The sequence below is a fragment of the Amphiura filiformis genome, chromosome 6 (assembly GCF_039555335.1).
Source record: "Amphiura filiformis chromosome 6, Afil_fr2py, whole genome shotgun sequence".
Classification (NCBI taxonomy): Eukaryota; Metazoa; Echinodermata; class Ophiuroidea; order Amphilepidida; family Amphiuridae; genus Amphiura; species Amphiura filiformis.
In genome coordinates, this window is record NC_092633.1 from 16,390,363 (window position 1) to 16,412,767 (window position 22,405).

At 35.8% G+C, this 22,405-nt stretch overlaps 2 protein-coding genes across 3 annotated transcripts; one reads left to right on the forward strand and one right to left on the reverse strand.

Moving 5' to 3' along the window:
• Positions 1-478: 478 nt before the first annotated feature.
• Positions 479-9,493, reverse strand: LOC140155067 (uncharacterized). The gene is made up of 2 exons (XM_072177751.1): positions 9,183-9,493; positions 479-2,528 (listed from the first exon to the last, which is right to left on the reverse strand). The coding sequence occupies exon 2, from the start codon at positions 2,341-2,343 to the stop codon at positions 1,189-1,191; it is 1,155 nt and encodes a 384-aa protein (XP_072033852.1). The 5' UTR covers positions 2,344-2,528; positions 9,183-9,493; the 3' UTR covers positions 479-1,188.
• A 3,049-nt stretch (positions 9,494-12,542) lies between these two features.
• LOC140154211 (uncharacterized) lies at positions 12,543-16,698 on the forward strand. Of its 2 annotated transcripts, none has more exons than XM_072176815.1 (3): positions 12,543-12,677; positions 14,913-15,062; positions 16,070-16,697. In XM_072176815.1, the coding sequence occupies exons 2-3, from the start codon at positions 14,924-14,926 to the stop codon at positions 16,507-16,509; spliced, it is 579 nt and encodes a 192-aa protein (XP_072032916.1). In that variant the 5' UTR covers positions 12,543-12,677; positions 14,913-14,923; the 3' UTR covers positions 16,510-16,697. The 2 variants fall into 2 exon arrangements, with proteins under 2 accessions (XP_072032916.1, XP_072032917.1); XM_072176816.1 differs by lacking the exon at positions 12,543-12,677 and adding an exon at positions 12,904-12,968 and having other exon boundaries at positions 16,070-16,698.
• The last annotated feature ends 5,707 nt before the right edge of the window (positions 16,699-22,405 follow it).

Genomic DNA, 22,405 nt, shown 5'->3' on the forward strand with positions numbered 1-22,405 from the left:
TTAACTTAAAAGTTTGACTAGTATTGCGATAAACTTCCCAGCAAACACAAAACGTTTTCGACATCATTCGCAAAAGGTTATAAAAGGTTGTCAGAAAACGTTTAAATGTCGGGTTGTATAAAGGGTACATTAATGGTATAAAACGTTTTCACAACATTAAAAAACATTTGTTGGTAATTTACTGCACAGCAAACACAAATGTTTTACAGAAAACATTTAAATGTCGGGTTATATAAAGGCTATAAAAACGTTTTAATAACATTCCAAAAACATTTTTGAAAACTTGGTACAAATCATTCTAAACAGAATGTTATTTTAGGGTTGAAAAAATATTTTGCAAAAAATGTTTGCCCAAAATATTTACAATAACGTTTTTAAAATGTTTTCACGACCTTTATATAACCCGACATTTAAATGTTATTAAAACGTTTTGTAAAAAACATTATAAGAACATTTCTTTGTTTGCTGGGTGCAAATATTTTAACATAATATTGTTCAAGTCTTGACAAAATATTTGGCCAAAAATGTTTGCAAAAATAGTTTACAATGACATTTCGAAAACATTTTAAAAATATTGTTGTAGTGTGTTTTCATACAAAACGTTTTAAAACGATTTCATGACCTTTATATAACCCGACATTTTAATGTTATTATAACGTTTTTACCTAAACCAAAGCCCAAAATATAACTTATTTAAAACGTTTTAAAAACGTTTTTGTGTTTGCTGGGTTAACTTCTTTAAAAGTTTGACTATAGTATTGCGATAAACTTCGCTGAAATGATTAAAGGTTATCGGGGTTTTCAGATGAGCATTGCTGCAATACATGCAATGGCATAAATTGCCCTGTGCAAGCGTCAAGTCGTGTGCTCATTGATGTCTCATGAACAAAGTAATTAAGGTTAGTGCTCCTACACCTCAAATACAAAAAGTGTTTGGCAACATTTACCATTGTTATTAGAAGTTAAGTTTGATATTCGACAAACTTCGTTGAAATGATCCCAAGTTATCATGGTTATCTGGGTTTTTTATATTCTCCAATGTGCATGAGCTGCAATATGCAACTGCATAAATTGTCCTGTGCATGCGTTAAATCATGTGTTCGTTGATGTTTCATGAAGAATGTGTAGTAATTCTGGTTAGTGCTCCTAAACCTCAAATACAAGATGTTTTTAACATTTGCCAAAAAGCTAAGTTTTACTTGTTTTCCCCGGGCTGGTATTGTGGCAAACTTCGTTGAAATGATCCAATGTTATCAGGGTGTTCAGATACTCTCCAACATGTCCAAAGTGAGTATTACTCCGGGCATTACTGCAATATATGCAACGGCATAAATCGGGGTGTGCATGCGTTAAGTCGTGAGTTCGTAACTCCTGAGGAGTGTTAAAAACCATAGCGCAATGTTTACAAGAGTATTGCCCACACAGCAACTGTCTTAGTGTTTGATTATCAGCACCGTTGATATTGGTTACGTTCTTACGGACTGTCGATTTCCTCTTTGTACCATGAAAACGCATATGAACTTTGAGTCCACGTGAACCTGGAAACGATTTCTGGCATATGGAGCAAAAATAATTTAAATCCTCTGTGTGTGATTTTTCATGCGTTTTCAAATTCATCTCGATGGAGAATTTTCGACTGCAATATTTGCATGCAAAAGTGTGGGTGCGTTTGTGTTTCCGCAACGAACACATGGAACAGAACTGCTTTCCGCAATGGTTACAGATATGAGCATTACCATTTGTGTTTTGTTCATGTCGTTTTTTAGCCGTCGCGAATGGGAATTGCTTATTGCAAAACTGACACGAATATGGTTTTTCTTTGGTGTGTCTTCGCTCATGCGCAGTCATGTTGCTGTGTATGCGGAAAGCTTTTTGACAAAATCGACATGCGTAGGGTTTCTCGTTAGTGTGGATACGCTCATGTTTGGTGCGATTACCGGAAGATGGAAAGCCCTTGGCGCAATAATGACATTTGAATGGTTTTTCCAACGTATGCACACGAATATGAGTTTTCAAGCTGCTCAACTGTGTGAAGCGTCTAGCACAAAACTTACATTGGTATGGTTTCAAGTTGGTGTGGATACGCTCATGAACACTTCTATTACCAGCATCTGAGAATCTTTTGTGGCAATGTACACATTCGTACGGTTTTTCTTTAGTATGTGTTCTCTCGTGTCTTAGCAAGCCAACGCGTTTTGGGAACGTTTTGATGCAGTAGCTGCACTTGAAATCTCTATCTTCCGATTTCTTATTTGATTTAGGTTTGTTGATATTTATCGTTTTAGTAACTTGTTGCTTGCACTGTTTATCCTCACTGAATGTAGTTTCGGTACAAACGGGCATCTTTACTGTTGCGGAGTCTGGTTGGTCGTTGTGATCTGGAGCTTTCTTTTGAACCAATAAGATTGGATCTTTGATTTATGGCGATTTTGATGACATATCCATTCAGATGTGTCATAAAAGTGTCTCTTGCAATACTTGCAGGTATGCGGTATCCGTTGATAACTACTGCAGTTATTCATGATGATCTATTGAAAGAAAAGAATAAATAAATAAATAAATAAATAAATAAATAAATAAATAAATAAATAAATAAATAAATAAATAAATAAATAAATAAATAAATAAATAAATAAATAAATAATAAATAAATAAATAAATAAATAAATAAATAAATAAATAAATAAATAAATAAATAAATAAATAAATAAATAAATAAATAAATAATAAATAAATAAATAAATAAATAAATAAATAAATAAATAAATAAATAAATAAATACAATCCACCGTTTTAGGAAATAAATAAATAAATAAATAAATAAATAAATAAATAAATAAATAAATAAATAAATAAATAAATACAATCCACCCGTTTTAGGAGTTAAATGAAGGACAACACTTTTTCGAGTGGAAAAAAACACACTCTGAAGCGTGGAAAAACACTCTGAAACGAGGTTTTTCCACTCGAAAAAGTGTTGTCGTTCGTTTAACTCATAAAACGAGTGGATTTCACTCGTTTACAATAAAGCACTTTTGCAGTGAAGGGTAGGGCTCCGGTTCATTAACCCCGGGTGGACAGACCTCTGTGCCCGTTATGGCTCTACTTTCTTGGACCTCCCCATCTAACGTAGATTTCTTATACTCCGGACTAAATCCAATCTACCTTCAAGCTTCAGCACTTAAAAGATTCGATTCATCGTATAGCCTTAGCTAATGAGAACAAAATTGAAGGTATCAACAGCGCGTAAGTGTTACATATTGGTGTGAACGATGCTTATTAAATTAAACACATTTCTAAACACAATTTTGCCTTCACTTTGTAAACACGTTTAGAAGCTAAACATTATGTGTCAAATTTCTGTACATTGGTCAGTCAGTGACGGTGTTCAATTTCTAACCATATGATATCCATATTCTAAACACAACTTTTCTAAAGACATTCTTGCCTTCACTTTCTAAACACTGTTTTTGCAGTGATAACGCAATGTCTGCATGGGCTATACTGTAAAACACTAGCTGTAACACTTTTTAAACACGTTAGGGCGTTTAGCCAAATTGTTATTATTATCTACATGTACGTAAAAAGCTTTCATATTTTGAAACATATTCTTCTACACATCACAAATCCAAAATAATATTAACGCCGTCTCTTTGGTTTACAAGTTATCACACTTTCATTTTGTATCTAAACGCATCCTAAACGCCTACCGTGTTTAAACAACTCGTTTTAAAACGTTTTCACGACCTTTATATAACCAGACAACTTAATGTTATTGAAATATTTTTACCAAAATCAAAACCCAAAATATAACCCGCTTAAAATATTTTTAAACGTTTTGTGTTTGCTGGAAACGCAGCCTGCCCAGCAAACACAAGATCAAGAATGTTTTCAAAACGTTTTAAACATGTTATATTTCGGGTTTTGGTTTAGATAAAAAACCTTTTAATAACATTAAACTGTCGGGTTATATAAAGGTTATGGAAACGTTTTAAAACCTTTTGTATGAAAACACACTACAACAATATTTGTAAAATATTTTCAAAATGTTATTGTCAAATATTTTTGCAAGCCTTTTTTGCTAAATGTTTTGTTAACATTCTTGAAGATGTTCATCAGGACTGTTCATGTTAAACTGGTATTTGTAATTTCATACAACTAGTCCAAACATTTCCACTTACTTGCAGACGTTTCGGAAACTCACAGTTTCCTTTATCGATGCTATTGTTGCAGTGACGATCTGTGTACAGCAGATGATTTTTGCTGCTTAGCAACCGAGTTGCCAGTTGATTTCTCAGCTATCAGATCGTCAAAGACGTGACTCAAGTTGTATTGCCCTCGTCTCGGTTCATGGTTTTCCCCGCTTTCTGATAGTGATTGCCTCCTTAATCCATCTCTTATATCTATCACTCTCTTTGCCTACGATTCTGGCCTCCTCCCAATTGATGACGTGGTTGTTGTCTACTACGTGGTCGGTGATGGCTGATTTGTGAACTACCGATTGGGATGCCTTTCTAGTGGGTCTGGTCTTTATATTGTCACCAATTTTTTCAGCCTGGATAAACAGGAGTACAATGAGAAGGCTGAAATCTTGTTAAGCGATAAGAAAACGTACGAAGAGTTACCGTCTGACCCCACGCAAAAATACAAGAGGAAGTTGGTGGCTATCTTGACTAGGTTGACCAATGAGGAGAAAATCAGTAAGACAAAGTATAAACAGTTATATCCGACAGCGGAGAATGTCCCTAGACTTTACTGTACTCCGAAGATACACAAACCTAACGCGCCGCTTAGACCCATAGTTGATTACACCTCCACCATAGGATATGAAACGTCTCGGTGGCTCGCTGACATCCTGGCCCCCATGGTAGGAAGTCTTTAGCTGAGGAGTTAGTGGATGTAGTGATAGAGGAAGGGGACATATTAAACTCCCATGATGTGGTTTCCTTGTTTACGTGCACGCCCATCAATAAAGTTCTGGACATTGTTAAAGAAAGGCTACAGAAGGAGGGTTGGTTGAAAGAGTATAATAAATCTCAAGGCTTCAACTTAACAACAGAAGATGTAGTGGAATTGCTTGATTTCATCCTCTCTACCACTTATTTTACGTTTCGTGGGAAGATTTACAGGCAGCTTTTCGGCGCAGCGATGGGCAGCCCCGTTTCACCTTTGGCCGCCAATATTTTTATGGAAAACCTGGAAGACATTGCTATCGCCACTGCTCCTTTGGAATGTAAACCTAAGCTATGGAAGAGATATGTGGATGATATCTTAGAAATTGTTTGCAAGGATGAAGTTAATAATCTCACTGACCACCTGAATCAAGCTGACGACACGGACTCCATTAAATTCACTTTTGAGAAGGAAGCGGATGGTAAGATCCCATTTTTGGACACATTGATTGTTCGCCGCGATGATGGGTCAGTTAAGTTAATGGTATATCGGAAGGCAACACACACCGACCAATACTTGAACTTTAGGTCACATCACCCTCTCCACCAGAAACTTGGCGTCGTGCGTACCCTCCTTGACAGAAAGAACAAAATAGTCACGGAAGAGCAAGACAAAGTAGAGGAGGAAACGCATATCAAAGGGGCTCTCCAAAATTGTGGTTACCCAGAATGGAAAAAAAAAAAGTGAAAGACCAGATGGCTAAGCCTAAACCTAAGAAAGACAGACCAAAGAAAGACGATTCCACCAAGTCTAAAGGCTTAGTTGTTATACCGTACGTGGAGGGTGTTTCAGAGCGCATCTCGAGAGTTTTTAAATCTTACAATATCTCAACCGCCATGAAACCCAATTGTACGCTGCGGAATCTCCTGGTTCATCCTAAGGACAAGCGAGATCCCCATCATTCCACGGACGTGATATATTCTATCCCATGTAAAAATTGTGACTTGTCATACATTGGGGAGAAAGGAAGAAAGTTCGGTAAACGCTTGGAAGAGCATAAAACTGAGGCTGAAAAAATTGGTGACAATATAAAGACCAGAGCCACTAGAAAGGCATCCCAATCGGTAGTTCACAAATCAGCCATCACCGACCACGTAGTAGACAACAACCACGTCATCAATTGGGAGGAGGCCAGAATCGTAGGCAAAGAGAGTGATAGATATAAGAGATGGATTAAGGAGGCAATCACTATCAGAAAGCGGGGAAAAACCATGAACCGAGACGAGGGGCAATACAACTTGAGTCACGTCTTTGACGATCTGATAGCTGAGAAATCAACTGGCAACTCGGTTGCTAAGCAGCAAAAATCATCTGCTGTACACAGATCGTCACTGCAACAATAGCATCGATAAAGGAAACTGTGAGTTTCCGAAACGTCTGCAAGTAAGTGGAAATTTTTGGACTAGTTGTATGAAATTACAAATACCTGTTTTGTTAACACTTAAATAACATTATGTTAGAATATTAGGTTATCAACAAGTAGGCTATCAACAAATGATTTTGAATGTTATGAAAACGTTTTATACCCTTTATGTAACCCGACATTTAAACGTTTTCTGACAATCTTTTCTAACCTTTTGCGAATGATGTCGAAAACGTTTTGTGGTTGTTGCATGGATGCCAGTATGGTTCAGCAGAAAGCCGCGTATTAAGACAAAATAAGGCATTTACATGCATGAATCTGTAATTCATACACTGACAGTATATAATTTATATATATATTAGCTACATGTATTCGAATGGGGCTTCAACTTCGTCAATAATACTGTTGTTTTCTTCGTTTTTTGCCAAGATTGTTCATTTCAAAAATGACAATTTGAATGCCTTATCTTATCTTTATCTTATAAACATTTTTTTTTACATTTGCGCTGAGACTGAATGGGACTTTAAAAAACTACCATATAAAACAAAATATTACAATTATTACAATACGTTGTGCATATAAACATCTCAAAAAAGTAACTACCCCCCCCCCTTAAATAATGGCCATTATTCAAAAGCGAGCGATTGTATTACAATAAAATGAATTGGAAGCAGAATTTATTTCTGCACATTTTGACACCTCATTAATTTGTAGCAATTGACTAAATATTGACGTCACATCGTACATTTAAATCAATGTAACCCAAGATTTGAAAGTTGCAGTAAATTCTATTGATTTGTATTGCGGAGGGAAATCTGTGTAAATGATATCTGACTGTTTTTGTATTGTTGTAAGTGCAACTTTCAAATCTGGACCTCACTACATTAAGGTTAGCAACAACTTTAAACTGTTGCAATTTGGTAGTTCACAGCATCTTGCGAATGGTTGTGAGCTTTGGCAAAAATTGCATTGCTCAATTCATAGCGAGCTTGTAGAAGAATCTAAATATCATAGATATACTTTTGTAGGTCCTGTGGTTCTTGAGTTATGTTGTAAAAAGGGCTGAAACAACAACACTTTTGTAAAAGGTAGATAACTCATTAGCAGCAATAAATTAAGCAAGTTTTCAAAGTATATGATTTGTAGAATGAACTTTTGCAAAAGATCAAAGTGTTATTTTTCAATAATATATTGATTTAGATAATGAAAATCGATTTTCGGTTGCTTCGACCAACGATACCTCGTCTACCCTTAAATTGACCGGTGTTTTATTGTTTTTTGGGCTATCGTATCAAATGAGGTGTCAAATGCGCAGATATAAATTCTGCTTCCAACGCATTTTACAGATTTGTAAATTTTATTGATTTGTATTTCTTCTCATCTTCTCTGGTATAATGGAGGGAAATCTGTGTAACGATATCTGACTGTGTTTGTATTGTTGTAAGTACAACTTCGTCACCCTCATAACCAAAGTGCCTAAGTCATTATTACATGTTTCTCATTTGCAATTTTGATTTTCTGAGTAATAAACCCATAATTAATAAAATTTCCAGCCGCATTCTTCATTAACTTGTGGAATTCATCAAAAGATAATAATGACTTAGGCACTTTGGTTATGAGGGTGACGACTTTCAAATCTGGACCTCGCGACATTAAATTGACCGGTGTTTTACTGTTTTCTGGGCTATCGTATCAAAGATCAAATGAGGTGTCAAAATACGCAGAAATAAATGCTGCTTCCAACGCATTGTACAGATTTGTTATCTAAATCAATATATTATTGAAAAATAACATTTTGATGTTATGCAAAAGTTCATTCTACAAATCATATACATTGAAATCTTGCTTAATTTATTGTTGTTAATGAGTTAAAACATAACTTATAAGGAACCACAGTACCTAGCTACGAAAGTATACCTGTGATATTTGAATTCTTCTATAACACACTCGCTATGAATTGATCAATGCAAGTTTTGCCAAAGCTCACTATACCATTCGCATTAAGATGCTATGAACTTCCAAATCACAACAGCCTAAAATAGTTGCTAACCTAGTAACCTTAAGGTTATTAATTATTTTAAACTGTTGTGATTTGGTAATTCACAGCATGTTACGAATGGTAGTGAGCTTTGGCAAAAACTGCATAATGTTTTGCTCAATTCATATAGCGAGCGTGTAGAAGAATTAAAATATCACAGATATATACTTTTATAAGTGCTGCGGTTCTTGAGTTACGTTGTAAAGAGGGCTGAAACAACAACACTTTTGTAAAACGTATACATAACTCATTAACAACAATAAATTAAGCAAGTTTGCAATGTATACGATTTGTAGAATGAACTTTTGCAAAACATCAAGGTGTTAATTTTCAATAATATCATATAGATAATAAAAATCGATTTTTAGGTTGCTTCGACCAACAATACCTCGTCTACCCTTAAACTTTAAGTTGTAGCAAAAGTCAAATAGGAAGCGTCATGGCATGGGTAAAATCAATGCCCGATAAATCCTTCCCTTTGAGCTCCCTTGGTTATTTATAGACGAGTCAATTTAAATACCAAAATGGTACCTAGACAAAAATGGAACACCAATGTGTTTGTTTACTAACTCTAAACATGCCTGAACAACATATCCAAAACGGGCAAAAAAAGGGCCAATGCAAAATTGCAAAGGTTTACCCGCTTTACGCGCACTGGCCCATCAAATACCAAAATTCACCTTTTTACTTGGCCTAAATTAATCTGAAATGTCCCAGTAAAACCGGCAGCTCAAAATATGCCCCCCCTAAATTTAAATGTTTCCGCTGCTCCTGATATTATGACTTCGTAAACATTCAGTTTGTTAAAATGAAATAGATATTAATTACCTGTTATTTTGGCTGCGTTGTGAAAAAGAACTAGGACCCAGTCCTTCATTTCTATAGGCCAATCTCTTTTAGAAGTCTGCACTGAGTTCCTGGTTGTCGCAGTTATATAAATTGATAGACATTAGAACATACCCAAGTATACCAACACCAACGTAAAGGTTCACTGCATGCTGTTCAATAAGCGAGAATGATTTTAACATCGAGCCACTGACTACAGTAGCTATAACATGGTTAAGTTCTTACATGAGAATGATTCGACTGCTTTTGATACATATGAACGAACATTGTACCTTTAATGAACGGTTCAATGAGCATATCTTGCCCTCAGAACCAGTCAACAGTAAATCACATAATAATAATCATAAACTTACAACCTAAAGTACCAAAATCCATTATGATATATGTTTTTAAACATAACTAAGTTATAACTAAGTTAAAACTTTTCAAAGTGTTTCCAGAACAGAGCCACAAAACTATATTAAGTCTATTCTTATTCATGAAAAAGTCAAAGGAAAATATTTTTGAAGGGAAAATGTGAAATTTTACACATTTTTTATGTGTATTGTCTAGGGTCTATGGTCTCATCGTGACCTTCGGGCGTACATGTAATGCATAATGACTTATTGAGTCACGGTTATTCTTGCAAATCAACATTATTCTTATTTGACATTATAATGGTGTAATGTTCATGAACCTGAAAATACGTCGGGGCAAAAGATAGAATAAAAGTAATAAGGGACCGTTCACAAACACTTGTTAGGGGGGCCTGATGCAAAATAATTTCATCGTGAAAATTTTTCGGGCCCCCCTTTCGAGATCTCAAAAATTTCAGGCCCTCCCCTTTTTTTGACATGAAAACTATGGGTCAATTAACCCCATAGAAAAGCATATAAACTCAATTTTCCCAGGAAAATTTGTGGTCATTTTTCAGCCCCCCCTTAGGAGGGTCAAACAAATTTAAGGCCCCCCTTTTTGCATCAGGCCCCCCTAACAAGTGTTTGTGAACGGTCCCTAACTCATTTACTTTATTGACGTTGCACTTCTTTTGATTACCCACCAATCCATCCAAGTCATTTTTTTCGTATTTCATAGCTAAAATCAGTCGACTTTTTCATGGTAACAGTTAATATCTATACACTAATTTGGCATTTTTTGAACATTCACAAGCCAATTTTGGAACTAATATTGCATACTCCTGATATGAACAAGTTTATAGACACCACGTTTTCATAGACCCTATAGTACAGGGCGCTATGGGTTTGGGATTTCTTATTCCTACATTAGTGGAACCCATGGGTCATGGGGTGTCATGGTGAGTCAAGGGGTGTCATGGTGGGTTATGAGCTATAGGTGTCATGGTAAATCAAAGGTTGGTCAAGTGGTCAAGGGTTTTAATGGTGGATCAGTGGTGTCTAGTATTACACGGTGTCAAATGAATGAGAACAAAATAAGGAATACAATAAAAAAAAACTTCACTTAAGACCTGAGACCTATGAAAAATGCACAAGTAAGGCTACCTCATATAAATCATGCTGGCTCATATAGTTAAAAGCAAGACAAAATAGAAAGAAGCAGATACTCCCAACACTCTCAACAATCAAATAACAATTTTGCTGCTAGCTGGGTCCAGAGATAAGAAACTGCATCAAAAGTATTTGCAGGCATGTCATGTGCTCCATGTATAATGCGTGTGATAGGCCTGAAGAGGAACAATTTACTCGCTATCTTCAGTAGATAGCAAGGATTTGACATTATGCATGTGTAGAGGGCGCTTGGATGCTTTTGGGTGATGTGTGTGAAAATTGGCCGGGAGGAGTAGACAACTTGACTTTCCCGAAAACTATTTTACTGAAAATAGGCATGTTAGTACCGTTAGACTGTTTGTTTATTTGTGTGGGTGTGTGTGGGGTGGGGTGGGCCGGGGTAGGGGGTGGGGTGTGTAAAGTGTTGCATCTTCCAATTTTATAAATAGTAAATAGCCGTATTGTCCTGACAGGTTGTATTTAAATGCTATTTCGCATTGTGTTCAAGATCTTCTAAGATTTCCTTGCTGCTTGAACTGTTTTGGGGTTCGCGAAGTCAGTGAGGGCCACAGATTACGGATATTACCGTGCGTATGCTGAAAAATCGAACTTGGGCTTAGTTCGATCTTTCAACTTACGCATGATTATATACCGTATAGGTAGCCGCAGTCTGTGCCCTCATCATGGACTTGGTGAGCTCCAAAAGCAGTGCAGATTAGAAACTAGGATTCAAGTGCTGGTCATGAGGGAGGAAACTTAGAGGGCCTTGAACAAGCCTATTTCGCATAATGTACACTAATCAAGTTTAAGTATGATGCTGACTCAAATCAATACAGCATGTGCATTGTTAACCACATGCTATCTACTGAAGATAGCAAGATTAAGATATGATAATTAGGCAGGGCCTAATTCTTTGCATCTCAAATCTTTTAGATGTTTTCAATTGAGTCACAGGGCACATATAAAACAAATGTTAATATATCCAGATCTATTTTCAAGTAGGCAGCACCAATAACCATTATAACCGAAATGTTATCAACCTATGCTAGTAGTAGAATGCCGGGATAGAATGCTGGGAAGTTGTCAGGTATTCTACCGTAAAAAATACGGTCAGTGTACCGGTTGCCGTCACTAAAAGCATGTACAAGCAAACCAAAATGCTATGTAAGGACGCACCATTAGATTTTTTTTCGCTGCCTGGGGGGGCATTTTTTCACTGATGGGCAAAGTTTTTTTTCCGTCTCACTTGGGCAAAGTTTTTTTTTCTTCAAAAAACTCACTAGCCCCCCCGATAATATTTAATAGTGCGTCCCTTGTGGTAGACAATATCACCTAATGAAGTCCTTCATACCTCAAACACCACAATTAGCCTTATTATTATGACACCCGAGGCCGACTCGCAATTCGCGTATTAACCTACTGGGTTACACATAGCAAATGATAGAACACCCTGGGTGTGGTAAATCGACGTTTATTTTGTGTGTGATATTTGTAATTTTGACATGCAGAACAGCACTATGTCATATTGTGTTTTTCTATGACCACGATGGGAATACTGATGATTTATTGGCTCGAAAGTTACCTTATCATAGGCCTACTAAATAACCTTCTCGTTGCATGTATAGCGTTGAGAAAACTATACTCCGATGATCACTGTGAACATCAACATTATATTTGCGTGATGTTGTAATTTTCATTAATTAACCAGCGCTTTTCCCTCGTAATTCTATTATACTATGTGTTAAATAATCGACAAATCTTATTAGTTATGCAAATAACGGTGATATATCGTGTGTCGTCATTAAATAATTGGATAAAGATGCTATATTAAGTTTGTTTTACGCTGCTTCTGTCTATACAATTTCATCACGCTCATTGCAGTAACAACAGTTTAAGACGTCAGTAATCGGTGGTTGCACTACTCTCGTCAACATCAACAAATGCTGCTATTTTAGACGCGGATTGAAGCAAGGTATGTCGGCATTTTGTTTCTTTATTCGTTGTAACATGGAAGTACATGGTTGTAACAAAATCTTCGTTGAATTAGAAGTTCAAGCTCAATTTCAACTAGTAAAAAGAGTATTAATGATATATCAGTGACCTTTGAATGGTATTACTTACAAAAGCAACGTATAGCTCAGCCCACGCTGACTCTGTCTTGTTATTAGAATATATACTTGATTAGTGACAAGTCAGTGCTATATAATACTTGCTTCATATATCGGTCAGAGGTTCGGATGAAATATCTCTCAATTCTACACCTGTAAGTATGATTTTGTATTAACTTGTGTCATACTTTGTCTTATATATTATAATTTCAAACCATTTGATCTTTTGTCCTTGATGTTGAGTTGTGATTTGTCACGATGATCGCGATGAAATTTGCAGATCGGTTGTTTCCAAGAAAATATTGCAATGTTTGCACTTCTGTGTTTGCTCCTCGATCCTCCGTCGGGATGATAGATTGGCAAGTACAGAAAATGGCGATGATTATGAACTGATACCTACTGATAGGAACTAGCGTTAATCCTGTGACGACAATTAACTTGCATTTATGAATAACGAATCTTGTACCCCTAATTATAACGAAGGAGCAATTCAACCAGCTGTTTTTTTAATTACTAAATTACGTAGCCCGTGTTTAGTATTATTTTTATTCATCAAAATCGATTACACATATAAGCTATCATGAGTTTGATTAGTATCATTTTCATGTCCATCTTTTAGCTAGGGAGAGAGAGAGAGAGAGAGGGAGAGAGAGAACATTTATGGATAATGCTATTGAGATGTCAAGATCACAGCAATTGAAAATACTAAACTGTTGCAAATTCATCGCTGACGTAAGCATCTTCTTTGAGCTAAATATATAAATGCTTTCAGCAGATTTCAAGGATATAACAACTTTGTTGATTTGTCTTTTGCATAAGATGCTCTAAGAAGTAAGCTTGTTTACCATATATTTTTATGAATTAAGTCAACACGCATGTGTGCCGCTTTTGTCGCATGTTTTATCATGTTTATTGCATTTGATTTTTAAAAAACCTTTGTAATACAGTGTTATTTGGTAGAGAATATTGTAAAGACAATAAAAAAGACAAAAAATATTGAAATGTAGCTGGTGGAGAAAATGTAAATTGATATGTTGGTAAGAATCTTAAGTGTTTTTGGAAGGGAGCAGATGGGGTAAATTGTTGACCAAAAAGAGACTATACGAAGTAGTCCCAGACAAGTCTGTTTTTTTAATGCGACAGATAAACCAAAGGTATAGTGCTCACATTAATGGCTGTGCATTAAAATGCAGCGGCACCGCAGACTTTCCTGTCCCTGCAATAACTTTTATCATTTGTTCTTAAATGTTGTATTAATGTACGAAAGTGTTAATAATTTTTTGTTTGAGAAATGAGAATTGCTTCTGGTGTGGGGTATGTCATGTATGTTGGGATGTGTGTGTGTCATGTAGGTGGGTGGGGTTTATTGACGACTTGACGTGTGTTTTGTGTGAGGATGGATACGCGACGATTTACATTGTATTGTGGGTCTATATAAGCCAAGTTAAAGCCATATTATAACATTTTCAAACAAAATAGATTAGCATTTCTTTGCCATAAAATGTTAGCTTTTACTGTAAGATATATCCTTTTATTTTTTTGCCTTACAACTACGGCAAAGCAAAGAAAATTGGAATTTACTACCAGCGCACATGTCGCCATGTTGTGGTACGACCCTTTGTTGTGTATATCACCGTCCTGCACGCCGTGTACGTACTGTGTGTTATGAACATCGTGTATGCGTTCGACTAATAATTCCATCGTAATAATAAAGCGCCGATTCCGGATTTTGACAAAACTACAGCACCTAGAGTCTTGATTTTTGCAGGGTATATTGGTTTAATAAAGTACAATTTAATCGTGTAAAAAAAGGAATTTTAAAAATTCAGTGTGGGCGTCTTCCTCAGCAAATGTTATAATATGGCCTTAAGTTACACTTTTCATGATCTCAGACCGAGCATTAACCATTCATTCATTGTGTGATCCCAATGAATATCACACTTTAAGATTGGCCTAGATACGAGCTTGTGCAAGCTGCAGCTTTTATCGGGTAGTTTTATGTTCTATAATTTTCCTGATTCGTTAACTGTGCTTAAATCTAGACACCACTTTATATTGAACTTGAACGAGAACCTAACTTAATTTTAAATTTGCAACAGGTGTATTCACCATGGGGTGTGGTTCAAGTCGAATTGAGGAGATAGCAAGAATGTACGGAGAACCTAGCGAGTTTGATACCTGTTCAACGATGATTTCATCACGTGACAACAGGGGTGAACCGGATGGGTCCGACGTCAAATCAGAATCAGGTATTAAGCTAACATTCATACAGACGCGGCAGATAGTTTTACAGTAAAATGCCGTGCAGTCCTGGGCTATTTTGCTAACAAGTAAAGTGTAGGCCTACTGTAAAATATACAATTGCTGTATGGATTGGCAGTAAACTCTAGAAATCTAGACTCTAAAATAATTATTGGAGACCCCGTGCTATAGAAGATTGACCCTTTTCTGCCTTAAATTGCATACATTAGAACATAACTTTTTATTATAGAAACACTTTGACCAAGTTTCAAGGCAAAAATATGCAAAATAAAAGTACCCTGAACATTTATGCATGGCTTTTCCGCAACATATTGACAAAAACAACATATTAATGAGCCTTTTCAGTCATTTTAGCTCATTAACTACACTGATCATTGATTAGACTATGCCATAGTCGATTTTTGATAATTAAACATATGTTGTTTAATCATTATGAACGCATTCAGTTGAACTCGATATTATACTGATATTATTTTATTACATCACAATACTAGTAAATGGTTATGAAAAAAGTTTATATAATTATATTAGTGACAGTAACAGTAAAGTATACGTATAGGCTTATTGAATGCTACATATTACATGTATAATGGCACATCAATACTGAACAGTTCTAATTTTAGAATCTATCAGTTTAATAATCGCGAAAGCCCGAGTTAAAATCCACTTGGGAAGCCAACAAACAGAGAGTATAAGGTGACTAAAAAGATCAGATGTGAAAATCTATCAATTGTGCACAAATTAATTAAATCCGAGTTTTAAGAGTAGGCCTATGCACAATGGGCAAGTGGACTACGGAGAAGTCTAATCATTGATAAAAACAATAAGGTAAAAAGAAAATATAAATTGACGTATAATGAAAACCGTGTCCCTTCTTCCAACTAAACTATATTGATAGTGATGCTCTTCTTGTTGCCATGAAAGCCAAATGTTCAACTAGTCAATTTATACAATATAATACCTAATTATTTCCTTTATTATCTGTGTTTTATAGAATATAAAGAACAATCGTCAAGTAGTCATAAACATCCGCAAGAGCCGTCCACCATTGCTGACAAGACATCAAAGCTTTCATCAGATAAAGGACGTTCAACTTATTTAGAATCATCAGATGCGATTTCAACTGAAACAAGCAGCTCAAGTAACTGTCCAACATCAACGAGTCAAAATAGTAACGTAGTATCTCAGGAAAGACAAAAACAATCACGCTACTATAGGAATGGTTTAAAATTCCCGCCAAGTCCACATCCGTCAAAGAAAACATCAACTGTATTGATGACGTCATCATCGCCTGTTGCGCCTGAGTATGATTATTCACACGTGAATTTTACCCCTCTTGTGAAAGGAAAACACCCATTGAAATCAAGGAAGGACAGCAAAGCTAAGAGAGGAGAGAAGAAGTCTGTTGTTGGGCATGGGACTTCAAAAAAATAGACATCTCAAACCAAAATTTGGCCTGGAAAATTATTCTGTACAGTGTGCTTAATCGTTATTAGGTACTGAAGTGTGACGTCATAAAATTTTCTTTTTTGCATTTCAGCATTTTCATGACCATATTTCAGTAGAACATGATGAAAAACTCCCACAGTCCAAATTTGGTGGGAATCGGATCATGAGGGCCCGAGATATGGCCGCATGAATTAGCCCCATTGAAATCGGTGTAAATTGGCCTGGTTCCAAACAGTTTCAATGGGGCTAATTAGGTATTCATGTGGCCATATCTCGGGCCCTCATGATCATGATGATCCGATTCCCACCAAATTTGGACTGTGGATGTTTTTCATCATGCAGTTGCTCCACCTATGGTATTCAAAACGCTGAAATGCAAAAAAAGTTTTCTGTGACAGACGTCATCACTTCGGTACTCTACAGCCCAAATGACGATTGTTATATCAAATGAGACAAGTGTGTGTGTGTACATGTATCTGTTTGTTTGAGTGATAGAATGTTTGTTTGTTCGTTTGCTTTATTGTATTTGAGTGCCTATATATTTCGAAAGGACTACCTCACACAAAATGAAATCAACGTTGAGATATCACTAATCATACGGCAGTACTTGGGAATAAATTCTTGTTTGATTCAAACAATAACCATCATCGCATGCAACCAACCCAGCAAACACTAAACGTTTGACAGAAAACGTTTAAATGTCCGTTAATGGTGACATTTTTAACGCCAATCCGGCATGAACTATTGGGGGGGGGGCGGACGGGACGCTTCCCGGTGCCCCCCCCCCCGGGTTGACGCACATGAATGTCGGGTTAAAGTGTATAAAAATGTTGTAAGAACATTCAAAAAAACTTGTTTGAAAACTTGATGCAAAACATTCTAAACTGAATGTTATTTAAGTGTTGATAAAATATTTTGCAAAAATGTTTGCCCAAAATATTTTATAATCAAACGTTTTCATGACCTTATATACCCGACATTTAAATAAAATGTTTTGAAGATACCAGAAGAAAGGCTTCTTTATCTAAGAAAATTATTTTTAGTACCAAAAAGGATTAACACTAATTTTTACATTGCTTAACTTTGCAATGAGTCCCTGAATAAATTAATTATAGAACATCACTAGGCCTATTTAAATCTTTAAATATAACCTTTTAAGGTTCTTTATGGGGCGTTTACGCGAAGTGTCATTTCAAATTTGAATGACACTTTCGCGTAAACCCCCAATAAAGAACTACCAAACATTAACTGTTTGGTAGTTCTCAATAGAAGGAACACAAACATATGTATAAGCTTATACACAGGGATTTCCATGTACAAAAAACAAATCAAACATTTGAACCGGTATAACCAGATGGAGACTATAGGTTTGACCATAGATTTTAAATGGTTTGACATATCAAAGTAACAATGCCTTGATGTTTTGTAACATATCTAGCCTACACATTGTTTTGTAAAGAAGTAGTTATTCAAATGGACAAATAAAATACATTTTTAATAATACACCTTGTCATTTTGTTTCCGTGTTGCGGCATTGCCGCATAACGACCCGGTGTGCATGACGGCTTTAGGTTAATTTCCGGGAAAATAGTGTTGTTTTTGCGAGGAAGTCCAAATCCAGGAAAGTTGACATAGCAGTAAATGAAGATATTACTAGCGAAAGGATATTATGAATAGCAAGATGCGCAAATACATACCTAACCACGGACGTCCAACATACAAATCTTCAACATCCAATCCAAGGTTTGGAGTATATACAAGTTATAATAAAATAAAACAAAAGCTAACAAACAATTTAGAAAAGAGTAGGCCCGATGTTTAGATTTTTTTACAAAAGTGACTGAATTGAGTTGAATCGTGAACCATCTGGTCGGTGCTCTTAAGATGGGTAAAACATGGGGCATTTGAAGTGGTATTTTAATTTATAAATTTGAAATAAATATATTATTTATTTACTAAAGTCAATCAAATGAGAGAAAAACATAAAAAACATTTGCTTTGGGAAATCTTATAAATGATAAGCATGAAAGTTCATTTTACGCGGTATACAAAGTCTTCAAACTAGATATGAATAAAAACATTTTTTGGCCCAAGAATTTTGTTGTTACGTTGACCGAAAAAAATGGACCAAAAACCGGTTTTTTGGGGGGGGGGGGTTCCAAAAATGGGCATTTTTGCTCAAATTTGAACTCACATATGAATTCATCAAGTCTTTGCCATTCTAAAAATATCCTACTTTTATATTCAAAAAGTTTCTGTAATTCCAGGGTTATCCTATTATACACTCCTCAAAGTAATTAAAGGATGAAAAAAATCATCCTATAAATCGAAATATATATTTATATTATCTGACCTTGTCCATGCTCTATTAAACACTGTAAAAAGTCTCGTCATGGCTGTTTCATCTGGCACTTAAAACATCTGGAAAGATAATTTTGTTTTTGAAAAATATTGAATGAAATTTTTGATCTTTTAAGATAGAAAGAGATTGGACGGAACAAGGAAAAGAAGGCCACTCCCAACAAATCGTGTGAAAAATGTTCTTTAGTATAATACGGTACAGCTTACTTACAATTTGTTACCATATGGCTAACAACCATAAAATAAAAAAAAAATATATGTCTCGGAAATAGTGCTCCATCTTCCTCTGGTTAATATTTGCTTTACTTTGACACGACAAGGGGATTGCCTGATAATCTAGCAAAGACGCAATGAATAGAGTATACAGTATGTATCAAAATGATTTGCACCCACCGATATTTGATGTTGATTGAAAAGGCTGTCTCTTCTAGACTGTATAGAGTCCCCTTGAAGTGTTATCATGTCATTTCATCAACCTATAGATTTTGGATCCTTTATCATAAATATAACGTTGTATTTTTGGATATGTCAGTGTTCAGGTTGAGTCTTCAATCACCGGATATAATAAATAGTAGGGCCTATACAAATCTTTGTATACTGATTGTATAACATGCAAGGACAACACTTACGGATATCTGATGTATATGTTACCATGGCGACCTTTTAAATCAAAAGCAGATACTGTTGAACATCTTCGTAGCATCATGCGCATTCATTGAACAATTTCTATTTTTAATTCAATAAAAAGAATCATCGATGCTGCTTTATTTGCGTTGTACTAATAAAAAAGGCAAAACAACCCAAAAAACCAAAAACAAGAGAGGAGAGAGACGACATCGACATACACGATGTACGCATCATGCATTTGTATTTCAATATTAACCATTGCCTGAATTTTTACAACATATCTAACCAAGGATGTTACCTTGTCGACCAACCCCCTAGTTAAGGCCCATTCAGTGGTCCCAGAAGTGTAAAACAAATTTACACTTCTGTATTGTGTATAAATTGCTCAAAGGTTAAGGATAAGTCATTACAATAATTGTCATTTTGAAATGAAAAATTTGGCAAAACACAAGGAAACTAGCAGTATATTAAGTTGAAGCCCCATTCAAGTACATGTAGCTAATTTCTAGATATTACAGTTTCATGTCTCATTGCATCTTTAATACACAGCTTTTGGCCTAATCACTAGCAGACATGTTAGCGCATCAGGACACTATTACATATGTGACAAAATCTGAATAAATGATCCTCGTGATGAGCAAATCACTGAATATGCCTTTAAATTAGGGTTATGCTGCAATTTGTGATTTGTTTGTTTGTTTATTAGAAAGTGAATACATGTGCTGCAGATAAAACAACAAAGCAACACAAATCTGGCAAAATAGCCCATTGCAAAAGGTGCAAACCATGGCAAAGTATCAGTTCTATAATGAAGTCAAGAAAAGAATGAAGGCACCAGTTATGTTCACTCACCCCGGCCTGGGATCATCACTCTATATCAAAATTAAAACTAGTAGTCAATATCAGTATTCTCTGATTTTAAGACCTCACTTGTTGAAATTGGTTGAGAGTTAAAAAAAAACAGTGCCCGAAAACCCAAGAATGAAACAAAATCAGAAGTTGCATCTTAATTTTTTTAATAAATATAAAGCACAGTGCTATCTTGTTCAAGAACGCATTGTGTAGGCCTACATATAGATTAGACTCCAATGGGGGAATCTGCAAATTTTGAATTTGCATCTTCCTTGTGATTTTGAATTTTCGATGATGTATTTGCAGCTGTCAGCAATTCAGCTGGGAATTGGTTAATAACTCAAATATGGCTTTACAAATATGGGTCTGGGTTTTTTTTTGAGATGGGGGGGGGGAGGCAACCATTATGTGGATTTTTTTGTTATCAAATTTGACTACATAAAAATGTTGTTCTTTTTGTTACTACCACTACAGCTAATTCCAAAAATGGGCTCTTTACTATATGAATATGTCATGCATTTGTACATGTTACAATAGATTTGGTTCAGTAAGTAATCAGACACCCCTAAATTTTGTTTCCAATATGACTGATTCAATCTCAGCACCCGGTCTCAGCATAGATTGACACAACTATAGTTGATAGGAATATTTTAGGTGATCATTCCATACAAAGGAATATAATTTAAATAAATAAATAAATAAATAAATAAATAAATAAATAAATAAATACTTTACTTTACTTTTACTTTTGTCCTCCGCTTATTCCTCTCAGAGTCGCGGGGAAATGATGGGACGTCTGTCTTGGGCTGCATGGGTAGCATCTGTCAGGTTGGTATTGTGCCTTGTCAGGATTTTCTTGACCCCCTCAATCCATCTTCTTCTTGGCCTTCCGACAGGTTTGGTACCGGACAGTTTGCTGTTGTAGGACCGTAGGGCTGGTTGATTTGTGGGCATGCGCATAAGATGACCAAACCATTTGATGCGATGGCTTTCAATCTGGTCTAGCATAGGCTTGGTGCCAACCATGTCTCTGATGACTTCATTCCTAATTTTGTCCCGTCGTGTCTTGTTTACAGCTTTTCGTAGGCATTTCATTTCACAGGTGGTGATCTTCTGTTCAGTCTTTTTGTTCATAGCCCATGTTTGTGCCTGGTAGCAGAGAGTCGGGGTATAGATTGCGTTGATGATTGTTCTTTTTGCATCCATTGGCACAGCTGGGTGGGAAAGTATAGGCCCAAGCATGAAGGTGATGTTGTTTGCTTTCTGGCATCTGGTTTCAATTTCTCGGTCTATCTTCCCGTCTTCAGTATTAAAAGATGCTGCCCAGATACTTAAACTCCTTTGATTGCTGGAGGGTTGTGTTGTCAATCTTGATGTCCAAGGTCTTTTGGGATCGGCTGATCAGCATGGTTTCTGTCTTTGGGATGCTTATGCTCATGCCATACTTTTGGCAGGTTGCGTGCAGTCTGTTGGTGTGGTTTTGTAAGCTAAGGCTGTCTTGGTGGATGAGACATTGATCATCTGCAAACAGTAGTTCATTGAGAGCTTCTTCATCTAGATTTGCTTCTTGGGTGATCCTGTCCATAAAAATGAGGAACAGGAGACGCGAGAGGACACATCCTTGTCGGACACCTGACTTCACAGGAAACCACTTGGTGAGTCCGGTCCTTGTCCTGACAGTACAGAGGCTGCCCCTGTAGATGGCTCTCACACTGTCCAGCAGTTGCCCTTTTACACCGTAGTCTTCTAGCACAGTCCAGAGTAGATCTCTGTTTACTCGATCAAACGCCTTCTCTTGGTCTATGAATATAGTGTACAGGTCTTGGTTGTACTCAATACTCCTTTCACACAGCTGTCTCAGAGCAAATATGGCATCAGTGCATAAATAAATAAATAAATAAATAAATAAATAAATAAATAAATAAATAAATAAATAAATAAATAAATAAATAAATAAATAAATAAATAAATAAATAAATAAATAAATAAATAAATAAATAAATAAATAAATAAATAAATAAATAAATAAATGACACACACA

Coding starts and splice junctions, on each gene's coding strand:
- LOC140155067 (XM_072177751.1), bottom strand. CDS start 2,343: ATGCCCGTTTGTACCGAAACTACATTCAGTGAGGATAAACAGTGCAAG.
- LOC140154211 (XM_072176815.1), top strand. CDS start 14,924: ATGGGGTGTGGTTCAAGTCGAATTGAGGAGATAGCAAGAATGTACGGA. Junction 15,063..16,069: donor CGACGTCAAATCAGAATCAG/GTATTAAGCTAA, acceptor TGTGTTTTATAG/AATATAAAGAACAATCGTCA.